The 20,640-nt window shown below is 38.1% G+C and overlaps 2 protein-coding genes across 8 annotated transcripts in view; one reads left to right on the top strand and one right to left on the bottom strand.

Annotated features, from left to right (window-relative positions):
- The window catches only part of NBEA (neurobeachin), a 623,898-nt gene that overhangs the window by 178,000 nt on the left and 425,258 nt on the right, over window positions 1-20,640 (bottom strand). The window lies entirely within an intron of this gene.
- MAB21L1 (mab-21 like 1) lies at window positions 17,330-19,704 on the top strand. The gene has a single exon (XM_019936758.3). The coding sequence runs from the start codon at window positions 17,741-17,743 to the stop codon at window positions 18,818-18,820; it is 1,080 nt and encodes a 359-aa protein (XP_019792317.1). The 5' UTR covers window positions 17,330-17,740; the 3' UTR covers window positions 18,821-19,704.

The following is a 20,640-nucleotide window of genomic DNA, read 5'->3' as shown; positions in this document are numbered from 1 at the left end:
GAAGAGGCCAAACAGTATACTCATATTTAGGAAGTTAGAGAAGAAGGAGAGAAGGGAGTCAAGTTAATGGTGAAAAAGTCAGTTAGTGGGATAAGAGCCAAAACAGTATAATGAATGGAAGTAGCGAGCAGAACATAATAGTCACGTGCATGGATGCTGACGTCACAAGGAATGGTTTCATGTTCATGTTATCTAAGGCCCAGCCAGAGGACCTTAAATAACTTTTCTCAGCTTCACTTTTCTCATCTCCAAAAATAAGACAGTAATACCTACCTCTCAGAGAGCACTTATCACCACCTGACATGTTACAGATTTGTTTCCTTGCTTATATGTTTGTCAACTTGGTGTCTCCCCACTAGAATGCAAGCTCCATTGTCTAGTCTCAATTGTTTTCAGCTCTCTAGAAGATGAGACACTGGATGCTTCTTTGCTCTCCACTCTGGGCCCCAGGTGCCAATTCTGGGGCCACAGGAGAAATCCTACTCAACCACGTGCTGCACACATCCAGCTTTTAGCATAGGGACTAGCACAGAATAAGCGTTCAATAGCCGATATTATTTCTTTTGTCAAGAGAAGAAAACTTCCAAAAAGATGTCAAGAGGCCAATAAGATTTGTGAATTAAGAGGTTGTGATAACATTTTCCCCCATGGAATTATTATAAACATACTATTCAGCAGAATTAAATGATTATCTCTGATGATTCCTTCCCTCTTTCCTGCTTTTTTTCCCCCTCGATCCATCCCTTCTTTCCTTCCTCCCTTCCTTCATTTAAACAGATATTTACTGAGCACTTATTATAAGCCAGGCACTGTTTTAGATTATGGGTATGGTAGCAACGAAGAGACGAAATCCTTGCCCTCATTAGAGTTTAGATTTAAATTGGGAGAGACAGACATTAATCATGATAAATAAGTGAAAACGTATGTTAGATAGTGGTAAGTGGTAGGAAAAGAGAAGGCAGAGAAGAGGAACAGAGAGTCTGCGTGGAGGTGTGTTGCCATTTTAGGTTAAATACCTGAAGGACCTGAGGGAGAAAGTCATGCCAGTCCTGGGAGCCGAGCTCCACAGATGAGCCAGCACATGCCGTGGCCCCAATGTGAGTGGCTGCCAGTGTGCTCGGTGAAGACACTGTAATGGTGACATTAGTCGGCAATGATGTCAGAAAGGTAAGTGGGAGAAACAGGATGGAAAGGTGCTGACTGGAGGGCTAGTAGGTCATTTTAAGGATTTCGCCTTTTACTCTGATGTGGGAAGCCATTAGGGAATTCTGAACTTAAAGATGTCATGATCTGCCTTCCTTTTATTTTTCATGGATCTTTCGAGAGAAGAATGTAAGGGGACGGCAGGAATGGGAAAAGGAAGAAAGCCAGGGCACCTTTCGGATAACTAATAGCACACCTAAGAGATGATGGTGACTTGAGCAGGACTGAAGGTAGGAAGCTGGGGAGAGGTGGTCTGATTCTGAAGGATTTGCTGATCCTGCTGGGTGTGCAGACAAAAGCAAAGGGAGGAGTCAAGGATGGCAGTTAAGTTGTTGGCCTAAGCAACTGGGTAAAAGGAGTTGCCATTTACTGGGGCACAGATGACAGCAGGAAGGGTGGATGGGGGTGATGAACAGGGGCTCAGTTTGGCTGTGTTGTGTTTGATATGCAGCCTGCGTGTGTGAGAAGATGTGGGGAGGCAGCTGGATGCATGGCTTTGGAGTTGAGGGGAGAGGTCTTGGCTGAAGCTATACATTTGGGAGTGATCAGTGTATTTTACAGGGGAATACAGCATGAGTAATCACCCACTCATTCACCCACCATTGAGTATCTGCTGTATGCTATCAAAAGAACCAGTTAACTTAACAAATTCTTCCACTGGGAAGTACAGGACAGATGATACTCATTTAATTATTCATTCAACAAATATTCACCTAAGCATTGTGATAGATAAGCTCAGGGATCTAGAGACAAAAAGAGCTGGGTTTGAACCCTAGCTCTGCAGTTACTACTTGGACTTGGGTAATAAGGTTAAAAATATTCTAAGCTTGTTATGTGTATTAATTTTTTTAATCTGTACACCAAATCTATGATGTAGATATTATTATCCCTATTTTACCAATGAGAGAACAAACTTAGGATAAGTTTAAAAGGACGACTAAGAAAGTGGGGTCTAGGGTCTGAATTCAGGAGGGCTGGCTGAAAAATCTCACCTCTGAAGACTCCTAGTGCTGTAGACCTGGAGGAGTTACTTGACTTCTCTGTGGCTCAGTTTCCGAGCAATGAAATGATAGTAGCAATAGCCACTGCATAGTGCTGTAGAGAGGACGAAGGTGCAGTAACACAGACTGAGAACCTAGCACGGTCATAATATATAATAAAAACTCAATATTAACTGGTTTTATCAACTCATTGTCTTTTTTTTTTTTTTTTTTTGGCTGCACCGCATGGCTTGTGGGATCTTAGTTCCCTGACCAGGGATCGAACCCAGGCCCACAGCAGTGAAAGTCCCGAGTCCTAACCACTGGACCGCCTGGGAATTCCCTCTCTTTTAAATACTTGAAACATTAAAAATAAAAAAGATATTCTTGAATCCCAAGCAATAACAATGACCTGAAACTTTTCCCTTCAAGGTTCTAAAACATGTTGCTTGCATGTTTAACTGGCTTTCAGGCAGAGGGTTAGAGATGAGAAACAGTAATGCCCAAGGTCAAGGCATACAGTTAAGACTAGTATTTATAAGAGGCAGCACTAAATATCTTGTAATGAGATTCAGGGAATCTCCAACTGGTTCTTAGGTCAATACTTAGGCAATAGAGTTGGTATTTTAGGTATCTCGGTGCATTTAATCAAGTGGTACTTGTCCTTAAGGTATTTATTACCTGGGCTCTAGAGTATGGTGAATATTAAATACTGAGATCAATAGATAAAAGTAATAATTCTTAACAACAAATTCTTCTATCGTTTCTAGAAAACAGAAGAACGAATAGGACATAGGCTACAAAAACTACCTCCCTGAAGAGACTTCAGTATTGTATATACTGAGTATAAGGCTTTGATAAAGTTGTAGCCTTCTTGTGTTGGCAACTGTGTCTGTCCTCATTCTAGTATGCCCTCAGTAAGCTACCAGATCTTAACCTGCACAAAAAAAGTGCCACTCATTGAAACAGTTATAACAGGAAAGGCAAGCAAGTTGATGGGATTTAAAGTGTTGCAGGCCACTGAATCACTAACTGCCTGGTGAGGGCATGTAGAGAAATGTCATTCTCAACAACGCTGGTACAGTGAAGCCATATTAATGAAACACGAAAGCTATTCATAAGGATTTTTAAAAATCTTCTGATTTCCTTGGGAAATCTAATTCAAACATAGGAATCTTCCATTAATGATTTTCCATTATTTTACTTGTGGGTTTTATTTCCCAGTGGTGCATTTTTTTAAGAGGCTGTTATCACTTGATGTTTTCAATCCTATTATCTACTCACAGGCACCATAAATATATTGAGATATAAACAAAACAAAAGACGGCCAAGAAATGGCATTCCACTCAATGCTGGGGACTAACAAATAATATAAACTTCTACTCTGAAACATGTTTCTTAGCATTTCAAATACACGATTTATTTTTAATGTCCATCAAATAGACAAAAATAGAGTAGCTGTATTAACACAATGCAGAGATTATGATTTGGAGAATTTTTTGGAATCAGACAAGAGCATGAGAATAAATCATTTAGAGAATTAGCTGTGTTCTGGGCTTCATTAGTTCTAATTATCCCCCAAATATGCTCAGCAGAATGCACTGGGGTCAGCTGGGACCGACACACAATAGAGCAGGCAACTTATAAACTCCTCAAAGCACAGAAAGAGTTCATAAAACAACTGCTTGTGCATTTAGATTCATGTGATAACACCTTATTGCATAAGCCACCAGATGAAACAGATGGGGCAGCTCTGCACTTGAGAACGTTTCTTTTGTAAAAGCACCGGACTTTCTTACTCTCCATTCAAGACACAAACTGCAAGAAAGCTAAATCGGAGGCAGGCTGTCTTTCTGTTTTATTGCCTAGATGTCACAGCAATAGTAAGTAAAGTATTAATAAAATATCCTCATGTGGGAAAAAAAAAGTTGGTAAACAAAAACCTGTGCCTATACTTAGAGAAATTTAAGGCTTTAAAATAACACAGTCACCAAAAAATTAATAGATATATATTTTTTTATAACTCATAGTAAAATACATTTAGGAAACTTATAGATTCCATCTGTAGACAAAAATTTTGTTGACAAAGCAAAATTGATAAATATGTTAAAATATGTAAAGTATGAACTTAATATAAAATGGGGGTTATTAGATATATATTTTGTTAAGGCATGAAAAACTAGTATTAGAATTTCAAGTGTTTGGCAAAACAAACAAACAAACAAACAAACACAACTATCCAAAGGCTGTGGACTATGTAATCTATTGATTTAATCTATCCACGGGGCTGCCCTGGTGGCGCAGTGGTTGAGAGTCCGCCTGCCGATGCAGGGGACACGGGTTCGTGCCCCGGTCCGGGAAGATCCCACATGCCACGGAGCGGCTGGGCCCGTGAGCCATGGCCGCTGAGCCTGCGCGTCCGGAGCCTGTGCTCCGCAGCGGGAGAGGCCACAACTGTGAGAGGGCTGCGTACCGCAAAAAAAAAAAAAAAAAAAAAAAATCTATCCACAGATCTTAGTACGTAGATCAACCTCTTAGTATACCTAGGCTGAGCAAAAACAGTGAGTTCATTGTAACTAAATTCTGTTCGGCTATGGATGTTCTATGTGTGGCCTAGGGCAAATTTTAAGAAAGAATTGTTATGCTTGTTAATTCATATTCAAAACAATAACACACAACTTATTGTAAATCAAACCATGGAAAAAATAGCTAAAAATAGTAAGATAAAATGAGCTGGATAAATTAAAAGAAGTCATGTACTTAGGACCCCAGTAACATATGTTTAAACAGATGAGATATTTGTTGACACGCAGCTTAGCAACTGTCAACAGGGTTACGGAGGTTCCCCCAAAAAGGGAATAACAGCCTTGTTTCACAGAGGCCTTTCTCTACTCTGTATTCTCCAGTCCACTTTGGGAGTTATGAATTCTAGGCACCACACTTGAAGGAAATGATGTACAAGAATGGATCCTGAATGATGACGTGCTGTAGGTGTGACGTCTAAAAGGCCAGAGCGTATTCAATTTGGTATCATTTTTTTTTAAAGACTGGAAAGATCACTTAAAGGTCTTTTTTTTTTTTATAGAAAGATTTATTTATTCAATTATTTATTTATTTTGGCCACGCCATTCAGCATGTAGGATCTTAGTTCCCCGATCAGGGATCGAACCCATGGCCCCTGCATTGGAAGCGCGGAGTCCTAACCACTGGTCCACCAGGGAATTCCCTCAATTTGGTATCTTAAATTCTGAATTTAATGGACTTATTTCTGTTAAAGGGGCAAGTCTATACAGACGGCACCAAAAGGTGAAAGTGTCAAAAAGAGACTTTTACTTCAGTATTAGGAAGAGCTTTTCTAAACAATTAGAACTGTCTGTACGTGCAAGTATCCATCTGAGTAGATAATGAATTTCTCATCAATGGGGATAAAAACAGAGGCTGGATGAGCATTCCTTAGGAATGTCAAAGAGAAGATCCAGACAGTTAATGAGGAGGCTTGCATTACATTCTCCTCTAAAGTCTTCTCCTGCTGTGACATAAAATGTCTTCATATGAGGTAGAATTAGTTTGTGATTCCTAGCACTAACTGCTTGGTACATTTAAATAAAATGTTCACTATAAATTCTTTATAGTTTCTATATACAGGGGAATACTCACAACGTATTAAGCATTAGTACTGACTAGTAATTATAAATAATTCTATAACTAAAATACATAAAGGTAAAGCATTTATAACATAATAGATGTATCACTGATAAAAATCCTTATACTGTAGTATCTGTACCAAAGAAAAGTTTAGCGAGGCATAAAAACAGTTGGTGTTCAGATAGCTTTCTTGGAAATGACTGTATTTAAATTCAGGATAAAAGGGAGTTTTTGATGTGTCTTGAGCTAAGATGTATAGCATTATGGCTTATACAACTCATTAATGTCACAGAGTAAAACTGTATGTATAAAAAAAGTATACAGATACTTCAAGTAATTGTGGAAGAATTATTTCTCATCATTTTTAAAGAGGTATATCCCATTAAACTTAGGTTTTGCAATGAAGTGGTTCTGTAGGTGAATTAGTCCAATTTGATATTTATTAAATAGTATATGTATATTTCCTAAGTAGTTTCTCCCTATGAGATAGATCGATATATTATTATAAAATAAAAATTGATAACATAAAAAGTGTCTCAATATTTACTTAATTAAAAACCTCGTGTAAAGAACGCAATCTTTAGAACTCATCAATCATACTCTTAATGTAAATGTAAGCCCGTAGTTTCTTTTCAGAATAACACTTACATCCTAGTAGCAGTTGCTAAAGTTATTTCTGGGTGTAGACAAGACACGCATGTGTGCACTCATGCATATATACTTACACATAAACATACAGCTCTGCAATATACAGTCTAGATACCATAGTGCCAACAGGAGTCACAGTCAGACAGACCTAGTTTTGCAATTACTTTTGTGACCCTTGGTAAGACATTTAACCTTTCTAAACGTCAGTCTCTTTATTTGTAAATGTGAACTAATACTACTTGTGAGGATTGAAGGAAATTAAATGCTCATTAAGTACTGGTCCCCATTCCTTATCACCCATCTCTCAACTCACAGAATTTTAAGTATCAGATGAATAAATGCATATAAAAGTCTTTTGTAAATCAAAAAGAATGTTGCAATTGTAAAGTATTACCTCATTTAATAATTAAGGCCACTTATCTCCCTGTATTACATTATGGCTAACAGCGTTCATTAATGTTTTAAACAATCTGTGTAGTATATGATAATCTGTATAGTATATGGATCATAATATAATAACAAATTTCTACAGCACAAATTAACAACTTAAAACAAAAGCTCAAGTTTGAAAATAGAGAAGACTATCATCAGTAAACAACTACCCCCTAAATCATTTTGGAATAATCCATAGAATTTTAAAGAAATAATTTACCATTTATTTGGAACAGGCTGGGCCTATACACATAGCAGGAGAACAGAGGCTTTACGGCGCAGCTGAAGAGAAGGAAAAAAAAAAAAAATTCCCTCAAAATTTCACCAGCCTATTTTCTCGCCCAAACAATTTGGATAATTTTCTCAATAATTCACACTACTTCAGTTATATTCAGCGTTCAAATACACACTCTAGTGTGGTTGTGAAGTATATCTTTCCTAGACTTTCTGATTTAAGAAGATTATAGCATTCAATGGTAAAGCAATATAAATTACAAAAATTGGAAACATTTTTTTAAAAAGTCAGTGTAATTTGATATTGTTCTGGTTTTTTTGTTTTTAAAGACACAGATATTGAAACGATCACAGCTGATGATTTTATTCTGACATGAGTTTAAAAGGTTAAGTTACTATCTGAAGAAAGGTAATCTGGTTGCCTTTCACGGCAGCCTGCAAGCTCCGCAATCTGCATAGAGAGGGGCATTTGTCATCATTAGCTGAGCTGTGACAGCTGGCACCCAGGGTGTCCCAGAATCAAGGAATAGCAGAGACACTCTTGGTTTAGGTTGCCATTAAGTGTAGTAGGTTTCTTGAGGATCAAGCATATTTTATGAAAAGCTTCGTGATCTAACTAACAACAGTGAACATATTTGGATTTTCCATAACATGGATAATACAATGATAGCACATAATTAGCAGGTTGCCTCTAGACAACAAGATGCCAGATTACAGTATGAATACATATCTACTGCCTACCACTCAGAGAAGGAGAATTGTTTTCAGCACCCAAATAGCTCCAGCAGAGTGTTTTTTTTTTTTTTTCTTTCAAGGCTGCATTAGGGTGATCAATTGATTAAGTACATTTAAGGAAACAGACTGAAGATAGAAAGGATAGTTCTCAGATATATTTTAAATTTGGTTGTAAACAATGCATAATGTCTCAGGAGTGAACTCAAGTACACACACTCAATATAGTACACATCCTTTTGATGACATGAATATGAAAATTAAAATCATTGGCACAGATGCAATCTGCCAACTGTTGGAGGTGTATGTAGTTGATAATGTGTATTTAAAAATATTCCTCGGCAAAAGTTTAAAATCAGAATCTTTTTACCAAATGAGTGCTACCCACCATGGATCTGAAACAGCGGTGGTTAATATATCTAGAAAATAATTTTTCAAATTTTAACATTTTTACGTATAGTGCAAAACTATATAAAGCAAAAGAAAGTTTAAATTAAGAAATAGGTTGATCAGATCTTTGAAAAATAAGACTACAATCCCTTTAGAAAATCATCAATGCTTGGAAACATAATCAATAACACTAGGTTTTATATTATTATGTAAACTAGTTTTCCACAAATAAAACTAATTTTTGTGTTAATGTAAAATCTATGCAAATACATGCAGTCATTTATCAGGAAAGCTGACAAGCATTCCATATTGGAGGGGGAAAGGAAACTGCCTCAAGAATAGAGGCAATTAATTATTTCTGTATTTTTTCTTCTTCTGTCTTGAGGCACAAAAGTTATCCATCCAGTTAAAACAGCAAATGAAATAAAGAGATTTTTTTTTTTTATTTAAACACATATGGCTTTTGCCTGCAATACTGATCACCACAAGGTCTACAGATGCCCGTGGCTAAATTGTACACTGGCAGATGCACACAGGGGAAAACTGTGCTAATGCAGCGTGGAGGGCAAAACAAATGAAGAACTGAATTTGCTAGTAAAAGGGGAAACAACAACAACAACAACAACAAAAAAAAAACCCAAACCAAAAAACCCCACACTTCCCCCCTGCCCCAGTGAGTTATGCAATTTGCTTATCAAATACAGGTTCACGTTGCAAAAAATTTAACCTTGGCCTGTTGCAAAAAAAGTGAAAACAGTTTTAAGTAAGTGAAGGTGTTTTTATGTATACACATGCATATGATGTATGGGAGTGACTGAGCAATATATTTTTACTTATATGGACAGAATGACAAGTAATGTTTAAACTTCTTAATTTTGCAATTAAAAGCTCATGACATTCAAAACTGCCATAGTATATATGACTGGATAAATACTGTTGGAACTTCCAGTTATTACTACTTTAAAAATCCATTTAGCTGCAATCTCTTAAGGTATTATTGAAAACTGTAAGGGTTATTACAGAACAATCTGGCAGATGTGATATTAAATCCTGGTGGCGACAAGAATCCTATATTTAGTGGATGTTTCCTTTTAACAGGTTAACGTAAAAAATGTATAGAGGCCAATTCAATCTTTTACTATCTGAAACACTGTGTGTGTGTGTGTGTGTGTGTGTGTGTGTGTGTGTGTACATACAGCCTGCATGCACAGGCTATTTTGCAAACCATAAAAAGAGTGTACTTCCTAAAAATGGTTTAAGATTATTAAGAAAACAATAACTTCTCTTAATAGGCCTGTAAGCATGCATAACATTAAAATTCCTATTATAATTGCCAAATAAAAATATATAACAGAAAGCATTTAAATAATTTTGTATTTTTATATCTTGGAGGAAGAAAAGAGAAGACTAGTTGTACTATTCCAAGTTGTAAAAAGGCAAAATACTTGAAAGGGCTTCATTATCAATGAATATGTTTGCACTACTACAATTTAAGAATTCTTCGTTTGTAGTATTTATAACCATCTAAATTTAAGTGACAATGTATATTTATACAAAATTAGGATTCGAAGCATATGTTCCAAGAATGTGTATATATTAATTAATATTAGCTCTAATAAACTCCTTGGCCTTGTCCCCCCCACCACCATTCAAAGGGAGGATTAATTTACTGAAAATGTAAAGTAAAATGTAACTTAAATACTGAGAGGAGATTTATTTCTCTAATGACATAAAGCTAGTAACATTACAAATATTGGTAACTTACCTGAGGAACACCCGTTTCTTAATATGTATTTTGATGTGCAAACTGTAAACTATATTCCTAAATCTAATACATTTATTCATGAGAGCATAACAAATATTACCAGTTCCTTTGAAAATGAATCCTTTACCAAGCATTTAATGTCACATATTGAAAAGAAACAACTTTCATGTAAAATAAAAACTGTGAACCTATTGCTTGTACATCTGAAGTAGCATTTTACATTTTGCCTCTACTTTGGTGCTCTCTGATTAAAACTGGTCTTAAATTAGAAGCATGATAAAATAGTAAGTTCTAGGGGAATAACTAAAGGTGCTTATAGTCTGAAGTTTTTTGGATATAAAACTAAAACACCCACTTATAAATGAATCATAACATCTACAAATTAAAAAATAAAATAGGGGCATGAGGAAACTGTTTTTGTGCCCATGGAAGTGTTCTATGTCCCAGATGTTACATGACTGTACACATTTGTCAGAATTCATAGACTGGAACATTCACATTGAAAAATCATAGACTAGATCAGTAGTGTATGCAAAACATACATAATGAACCTGACTTTAATAATAAATAGATTTCACATAAAAATAAAATAATAAATCTATACCTTTTTTTCCCACTGAGTTCACAAGTTTTTTTCAGAGACACTATGTCTTACAAACTCTTTACGCTCTTCATGCTTTTAATTTGATCTAGATGTTAAGATAAAATAAACAAACATATCTAGATTAAAAAGTATTAACTTATTAGTACTTTTGACTTGACATTTTTGACAAATCATATGGGAAAACTGCGCTTTCAAGAAATAGTACACATAGGTACACTGAAATGTATTATTAGAATCGTGAAAATAATCATACATAAGTGGAAATTAAATATTATTTAGGTGATCTATTCTCAGAAAATGTTTATAATCTGTAACTATATGTGAAGTTATAAAGGAAATTCCTATTCATAAACAGATTTCCATCTTTTTCTATAAAGTATTTATTTTATTGCATATAATATATGCGATAAAGGTAATAGGTTTTTATTAGTGTAATTATCCTTTTAAATTATTACTTACTCCAGTTACTGATCATTAAAAAAATAAATCCTAGCTTAGAGGAATTGCTTTGCTCATTAAAAAATAAGCTCTGAAACTGTAAATTAGGAATAGGAAATGTTACTTTAGACATGTAGTCACTGGAAGCTGATTATCTACATTCTGTACTCTAGTCTCAAGGTTACGTGGAACATTTTCAGTGGCTTAATCACACACAGTCTGGGATAGTAATGAGAGCTATGCAGTCCTGGATGACCCACTACAGACGTACAGATTAACAGACACTAATCACATCTGATTCCATTGTTTTCTCTAAGTGCAATAAAACTGTACCGTACTAAGAGTACTAAAGATGTAGTCATATATGCAAAAGTCTATAAATCCATGTTAGTAATGGGTTAAGGAATACCTAGTTTTCATATATTCATGTAGAAAAGAATCACATGAGCCCATTTATCCTGTCACAATATGTCTATAATATCCAAATTAAAAACATAAGCTGAAATCTAGTAAAATGAATTTAAATTTTACAGATTATAAAGATAACAGTGACTTTCTAAAGGGTCAGCGGGGAATTGGAATACTGGAATCAATACTTCCGCCATAATACTCAACAAATGATTGATTGACCCCAATATCCTTAAATGTTTGGAAAGGGTTAGAGATCACGAATGATTGTGAAGAATAAGAAAATCTTTCGGTTGACAACCTTGTCCCTCAAATTTGTTAGTTTACAGATGCAACTTAAAATATCCTGCACCGCTGTGTATACATTCAAATGAAGTGAGGAAAGAGAGACAATTATCTAAATAACCCAGGCTTTAAATTTCTTTTTTCTACCAAAAGAAAGGTTCTGGCCAGAGTTATCCAGAATCACCTCAAATCTGCAAATCTAGCAGTGGTGATAATTCTTGTAAAGTACCCTTCCAATTTCCATTTTTAATCTCAAAGTTACTTTCTTTTCAACATTTATTAATACCAATAACAAATTTACTAAGCAACACTGTAGGAAAACAAAAAAAGAATTCCTTACTACCAACGTGACTATATTATCATGTACTAGGGGGATGAGGAAAACTGAGGCAACAGTCTTGAACATTCAAGTGAAGAATTAAGAAAATAATTTTAAAAACTTAACCACAATTATCAGGATGCTCTGGTTAAAGAAATAAAATAGGGTTTAAATTGTGCAAACAGTGACCTCAATTCTCTGCTCTACTTTGTCATAAACCTGATATTAAAATATGAAATAATTATTTTAAGAACTCATTGAAACTCTGGAAGCTTTCAAGCTATTTTGTTTTAGGCGGTCTTATACGAGGAGTCACAACAGGAAGAAAGGTATAGATGCCATCAAGTTAGATTACCAGAAAAACTCCCTCTATTTTACTTTATTTAATGTGACACATAAAGAAAACCCTGCACAAATATCTGTCTTTAATTTCTCTAGTGTAAAAGAAGAAATATATTGTGTCTGGCAGAATGAAACAGATGAAATAGCCCGGGTGCATTTAAAAAAGAGAAGACGGGGGCAGAAATCAGATGCGTACAATGAGCCTTCAAAGCCACTCCAGCAGTAGGGATAAATAATTTAATAAACTCAACTTCATATTCTTTTCATCTCCCCAGTGTAATAAGCACATATTAAAAAAATAAAACTTTAAATTCATGAATACCTGTGAATAGAATAGCAGCCAGCAGATAATGAAAAAACATAAAACAATATCTATGTGAGCATTTAACATGTGTGTGCATACATATCCTCTAACTAACAGATACATTTTTCCAGATGAAAGGTCACAATTGCTTAAATTCATGAACAGGCAATTCACATTTAAATTAGTTTTTTTAAAACACAGAAACCTTGCATTCCTACATTTCTCAACATAATAGAGTTTTTCTTTAACCTAATGAGGTGCCTATTTGCACATTACTTTCTGTGTCTCATATAAATTATGTAGGTTTACAGAAGGGAGGGATAAGTTACCTAGCAATTAGCACTTCAGGAAAAATTATTTTGCCATTGTTATTTTGAATGCTTGAAAGTGTTAAGGATCACAATAGTTAATCATTTTATATGCATTAATACTCCTAAAATTTATGATAATGGTATGCTTGTGACTTTCTCCAATTTTTTTCATAATTGCACATTTTAAATCAAGGCTGCCCAATCCCACTAATGGGCATATACCCTGAGGAAACCATAATTCAAAAAGAGACATGTACCACAATTTTCATTGCAGCACTATTTACAATTGCCAGGACATGGAAGCAACCTAAATGTCCATTGACGGATGAATGGATAAAGAAGATGTGGCACATATATACAATGGAATATTACTCAGCCATAAAAAGAAACAAAATTGAGTTATTTGTAGTGAGGTGCATGGACCTAGAGTCTGCCATACAGAGTGAAGTCAGAAAGAGAAAAATAAATACCGTATGCTAACGCATATATATGGAATCTAAAAATAAATAATAATGGTACTGATGAACCTAGTGGCAGGGCAGGAATAAAGACGCAGATATAGAGAATGGACTTGAGGACAAGGGTTGGGGGGAAGGGGAAGCTGGGACGAAGGGAGAGAGTAGCCTTGACATACATAAGCTACCAAATGTAAAATAGACAGCTAGTGGGAAGCAGCCGCATAGCACAGGGAGATCAGCTCGGTGCTTTGTGAGCACCTAGAGGGGTGGGATAGGGAGTGCGGGAGGGAACCTCACGAGGGAGGGGATGTGGGGATGTATGATATGGGGATGTATGTATGCATATGACTGATTCACTTTGTTGTGTGATAGAGGCTAGGGCAGTATTGTGAAGCAGTTATACTCCAGTAAAGATGTATTAAAAAAATATATTGAGGCTTCCTAATAAACTAAGTAAATAGAATGGAAAAGTCAAGTCGGTTAGACCTTACAATCCCAAATACCATTCAAATGTAAGCATCTCATACTGTCATTAAATCCTGAGATTCTTGGGGTTTTTTCCTTCAATTAGGTCAGTTTTCTTCAATTATCATTCTATTATTAGCTCATGTCAAAGATGTCTGAAGAGCATACCAATGAAAACAATTAAGCATTTATATCCTAAAGCATGGGACACACGCAAGCTTTCATTCTAGTACTAACCACTATGATTATATTTATAGTAAAAAAAAAATATAATTAAGACTGGTGTCATTAGAGTTGTTTTATGAACTCTTCACAGAAGTAAATAAAGCGATTTTAAGCTATCTCCATGTATTACACAATCATAAAATAACTAGTTCAATAGGCCAAATGATATTTTTTAAAAATTACTACAAAATAGTTAAATAAGTTGCTCCCACAAAACAAGTCTATTTCCAAAGCCTAGATGAAAATCAGCAGAACTCCGTAGGTCATTTCAACAACAACAACAAAAAATTACGGGATAGAAAGCACACTCAGAATAGTTTAATTTTCCCTTCAACAATGAGAGGTGCCTGACATCGCTGAAAGGATCAGCTACAGAAGGCAATTCGTTTCACGTGTTCAGTGTAATAGAAAATCACTGTGTTGCAGCAACAAGCGCTACTTGCGCTGAAATATTATTCTAGGGCGCCCAGTTCACCCACAGTAATAAGGACGGGTGCCTGAATCCTATGTTATGTAAATCACTGTCAGCTCCCTGCGTAAAGGGTGCTGAAGGAATCAGCTCACAAAACACAGTCCCAGCGTCCTTGAAACCGAATGACTTCACTTCCCGGGAACACTCTAGGACTAACGAGTTCCTTAGTCCTTTTCTCACCATCCATTTTCTTCTTCAAAGTGCAAATCGTTAGTGAAAAGGCCCTGGTTACACCAATTAGTTTGCACGAAGTGCTCTGGCGTTTAGCTTTGCTTTAACCCAATTAAGCCTCACAGTGAGCCTCGAAGATGCGCCACCTGCGCGCCTGGCTCCAGCGCGGCTGCCCGGCGCCCCTCGCGTCCTTCCAGTTAGACCCACCCGGACGGCCGCGCCACGGTCCCCTGAACGGCCCTGGGGCCTCTGCGTCCCAGGCTGCCTCCCCTCCTCGACAATCGGGGGCACCTGCAGGTGGCCCAAGAAATCGAGGGGCCAGGTCTCTACCGAGCCACTCTGACCTGAATCCAAGGAAGAGCGCGCGGGGCGCAGGGGCCCGCGGCCGGCGACCAGAAAGCGCGGGCTCGGCCGCGACCACACGTGGGCCCGGGCCGCGGCCGGGCAGGGGGGCGCGAGGGCAGAGAACCTGGCCTGGAGCGGACGTGGAGAAACCTGGGACATTAAGTAGGGTTTTAAAATAACCCATACGCACGCACACACACCAAAGCCTGCCTGTGGGACATGCAGCAGAGAGAAGAAGGAAGGATGGGCCGGGAGTGTAGAGCAGCGGAGAGAGGGGACCAGCGGGAAGCACGCAGGACCTGCACTGTGTGGGGACAGAGGTGGCTTTTCCCCAGAGACCAGGGCACATCTTCGCCTTCTTGGCCGCAGGTTCTCCGGCTCTGATTTGCCTCCTCTTCCTCCTCTTCCAACTGCCAAAAGGTAGCAACGCGTTCACCCGCATCGCTGGCAAAGTGGGGAGGGGCTGGCGGGTGCGCCCAATCCCTGCTCCTAAGGGAATGAAAGGCTCTTGGGGAACAGGGTAGGTGGATGCCGTGAGCCCTGAATCTAATGTACTATTTTAAGCTAAATCGAAATCTCCCACTCTTGGATAACAAGAAAGTATGATGCTGTACCTGTGCAAAGAAGGAAAAAAAAAAAAAATCAAAAGCTTGAGTAAAAAGAGGGAGCCCTGAACAAAATCTTGTTACAAGTGGCTCTGAAAGGAAGTGCCTACAAACCTGTTCCAGGAATTATAGGATTTTGCTGGAAATATTCTTAATTTGAAAGAGATGGCATCAAAATTAAAGGTAGGGAATTAAAAATCTGCCTAGGTTTAAAAACAACTACAGAACCCCTAAGTAGTATTTCTTCCATTTCCTGTACATTAAGGACACAGTTGGTACCACCAGGAAAAAAAAATATTCTACATAAATCCATTTCCCCCTCCTTTTTCAAGGTTCCCAAATTTAGAAATGTTGATTTCTCTCAAAGTTTTCAAAAATGATACTTAAATTTAAAACCCCGATGACTGCAAATTAATTTTCTTTAAAAATCTTAACCATTTCCCTTAATCAAGTCACATGAAATAGTATAAAATCAGAAGTCTACTGTCAGGTGACCACTAAGGACCCTTAGGAGAGGAGATATACCCTTAATTATGCATCTGTAAACAAGACAGAAACCCCAAACCTACAAATTTTCAGGTTAGGTATCTGCCAGTAGGTTAGATGATCTCTCCTGAATTTTCACGTATTAAAATACAGCTCATTAGGAACTCACATTAAAATAACCTCTGAATCACAGAGATAGTTTACTGCACAAATATTTCTGCCAATGCGTACAAAACTTAGTGTCCTGGTTATAATGTTGGGCAAAGTACAAAGAGCACTGCAGATGGGGGGAGGGGTGTACTAAACGTTTTTGAAACATCCTAACTTAAACTGAGGTAGACAATATCTAACAGCAATAATTTTCAGATGCCTTTCAACAACTGCAAATGAGAGAAAACATAGGTAAAACACCGCATAACATCTAAAAAAAATCATTCTAACATAGAACATCCAGAAAATTATACAGGTATTAGTCCATCTAAAGCCAACTTGCATATACATGAAAGAGCAAACTCCCACCCTGCATTCAAAAAGACCTCGAGGATTAACAGGCATTAATGATCGTCCTCTAAATGCAAGTTAGTGACTTTTGTTTTAGAAAACCCCATCTAGTTCACCAATTGATGGATGACCATTAGTACACCTGTATTTGCATTTCCTCAGTAAAAAGACAAGCAGGGTTTTCAAGCACAGAAGAGAACCACTTTGCCAAGTCTTTTCAAAACGTCAATATGCTTCAATTAATACCAAAGCTGAGAGATTCCTCTTGATCTCCAAAACTGTCTAGGTGGCTTGGGAGGTTTTCTGCCCGGCAGCAGCCTCCCACCTTTAGTTTGTGTGCCTCTATCCACGAGGGGGGATTAATTAGCCGGGCTGGAGCTGACAGAGGCTGTGGTGACGAGCCCAGTGGCGATTGGCCGCCAGCCTGCCTGGCCCTGCCTTTATAATTTCCACACGAGTGCATCTGGGCTCTTAGACAAACCAACCGCAGCTTCTTCTGACATATACACACGCACACTCACCCCCGACACACACTCAGCACACTTTTCCTCCATCTGACTAACAGTCCTGCACACACCATGATTACGGGAAAGCGTAAATAAATACGGAAAGGGTTGATTATTTTGACTACTGGAAGAGCCTTGCTGGGTCTCAGCGCAACTTTTGTTTTTATGACTGAGAAGGTGATCTCTCCATGTGTTTCTCTCACACAAGGATTCTTTAAAAGAGGAAGAGAGACAGAGAGGGGGGAGAACAACCTTTCACTTTAAGACCGGCTGGGCTCAAAGATAAAAGGAAGGGGAAAGCGGCGCTAGGAATCCACCGCTGCAGCACTTCGGAAAGACGTTTCTGATACATTTCTGAGCGCGGCGGCCCGTTTCTCCACCGAAGTTGGCTCCAGCTCTAGCAGCCGCATTGGATCCCACAGCTTATTGCGAGACTCCGGTGTACAATCCGGATCTCTGCCCCAACATGATCGCGGCCCAGGCCAAGCTGGTCTACCATCTGAATAAATACTACAACGAAAAATGCCAAGCCAGGAAAGCTGCCATTGCCAAAACTATCCGGGAAGTCTGCAAAGTAGTTTCCGACGTCCTGAAGGAGGTGGAAGTGCAGGAGCCCCGGTTCATCAGCTCTCTCAACGAGATGGACAATCGCTACGAGGGCCTCGAGGTCATCTCCCCCACCGAATTTGAAGTGGTGCTTTACCTTAACCAAATGGGGGTGTTCAACTTTGTGGACGACGGCTCGCTGCCCGGCTGCGCGGTGTTGAAGTTGAGCGACGGGCGCAAGAGAAGCATGTCCCTCTGGGTGGAATTCATTACCGCCTCCGGCTACCTCTCGGCGCGCAAAATCCGGTCCAGGTTTCAGACGCTGGTGGCTCAAGCGGTAGACAAATGTAGCTACAGGGATGTGGTAAAGATGGTGGCAGACACCAGCGAAGTGAAACTGAGAATCCGAGATAGGTACGTGGTGCAGATCACCCCGGCTTTTAAATGCACCGGGATCTGGCCCCGGAGTGCTGCCCACTGGCCACTTCCCCACATCCCCTGGCCGGGACCCAACCGGGTGGCGGAGGTCAAGGCGGAAGGGTTCAATCTCCTGTCCAAGGAGTGCCACTCCCTGGCCGGCAAGCAGAGCTCGGCCGAGAGCGACGCCTGGGTGCTGCAGTTCGCGGAGGCAGAGAACAGACTGCAGATGGGGGGCTGCAGGAAGAAATGCCTCTCCATCCTCAAAACCTTACGGGACCGTCACCTTGAACTGCCAGGCCAGCCCCTGAACAATTACCACATGAAGACTCTGGTTTCCTATGAGTGTGAAAAGCATCCCCGGGAGTCGGACTGGGACGAGTCTTGCCTGGGTGACCGGCTTAACGGGATTTTGCTGCAACTTATCTCCTGCCTGCAGTGCCGGCGGTGTCCTCACTACTTCCTACCGAACTTAGATCTGTTTCAAGGCAAACCTCACTCGGCTCTCGAGAACGCTGCCAAACAAACGTGGCGACTGGCAAGAGAGATCCTGACCAACCCGAAAAGTTTGGAAAAACTTTAGAGGACAATTGAATCGAGAGCCGAAATGTGATTATACTCTTCTTAAAGTTCTCATTAAGTGTAAACTTCCTGTTCGATTCCTATCTAATATTCCACTGGACAGTGCAAACAATCTCTTCCTTAAAAAGGAGTACTAACACAACGTTTAGGCATCATCTCACCCACCCCTCCAAGGGGAGAAAAAGAAGTAGGGAAAGCGGATGGAGAACACCCCAAACTCACAAGTATTAGAAGAATTCTTTACAAAGGATTTCGTATCTCCCTTGAAAAGGACACAGTAACACCCGGAAAACAGCCTGGCTGTAATGCAAGACCACAGTGAACACTGCTTAACCATCAAAGGATTATAGCAATCCTGGCGATTTAGGTGCATCTGGCTGTGAGTAAACACGATTTGGATATGCCATCTGAAGGAAAGTGTAATGTATATTTTAATTTGTAACAAATATTGTGATCTCACGTTGTCTTTGAAAGTGTGGATGTTGGTGTTTTGTGATTTGGTGAACAGAAGTTAAATGGCCATTTTGGATACTTCCAGACATTTTCCACTAACAAAGATATAATTTAAAGGTAGATTTCCTCCTGGTACTTTTATCTGTCTTTGAAAGTGTCTGAACTTTAAAAAGTTTACATTTTGTTTCAAATATATTGCTTGTTCTATTTCTAACATTCCATAAATATACTTGAAATGTTATTTAAATATATTCAAAGAAATTTGAATTCAGCTTATATAATAACGCTTGAATATCTGAATTATATATTTGAAAAATGCACTTGAAATACACTGGATAATTACTTTTGTGATTTAGATTTTAATTTCTGTTGCTGGTTTTTATTTAATTAGAAGCTAATAAATGAAGTAAAATAAAAGTTGTTGTGTCTCACTTTAAATTGTTTTCCTGTCAAAAGATGTAATGCTTCACTTTGAAAACTGAACCCACTTGAATATTTTAAACCTTCTGAGAAATATGCTAATGAGATAATTAAAAATAAAACCTTAAAATATTGGCGAAAAGCTCTTTTTGTATAGCTACAGAATACAGTGATCTACTGTCAGTTTCTGACTTACTTATAAGACTAGTCCATTCTACAACAGACGCAATTTAAATCTACCTTTGAAAGCTTGCTCTTCTGGGTTAATATTTTTGTAGAATTTTTGATAATATAATGATGAAATATGTCATGACAGTCAAGGTTGCTGAGTTAAAAATCAGACCAACTCAGAGGAAATGAACTTAACAAAATCCTAATAAAACTTTTAAAATTTGTATATGAAAACTAACTACGCTAATTAAATGAAGATAATTTCTGACCTATTTTATGCCAAGCCTTATTTTATGCAGTAAGGGTTCCACTGGCAGAATAAATGAATCAGAAATCCAAAATTACTTATTACTTCATAGGGCAAGCCAATGATAAAAGCATAAAGACAAATTTTAAATTATTTAAAATCATATGCACTACATTCAAACTCATTTTCAAAATGCCATTCTTCTGCAGCTAGAAGTTAAAGAAGTCCTGTGATTATCCCTCAGAGTATTTTAAGAGTCAACAAGTGCGGGAGGGGCTAATCACCTGTGGGCCTTAGGGTAGTTAGTTAACTCAGGTGGGGGTACATTTTAGACTTTCAATTGCTACTCTACAAATAGTGTTTTAGAATGCTTTACTTCTATATATAAATTAAATATAAATAATAAGGTTCTGGATCTACGGGAGCATTTGCCTTTCGCTATTTGAGAACTGCCTCTGAAAAATACTTCAAAGGAAGATCTTTGTAAAATGATGCTTGATTATCTAGCATGACACTTATGTTCTTGAATT

Source organism: Tursiops truncatus, chromosome 18 (assembly GCF_011762595.2).
Source record: "Tursiops truncatus isolate mTurTru1 chromosome 18, mTurTru1.mat.Y, whole genome shotgun sequence".
Lineage (NCBI taxonomy): Eukaryota > Metazoa > Chordata > Mammalia > Artiodactyla > Delphinidae > Tursiops > Tursiops truncatus.
The sequence above is the reverse complement of the archived record's forward strand: the minus strand, read 5'-3'. Positions and strand labels throughout refer to the sequence as shown.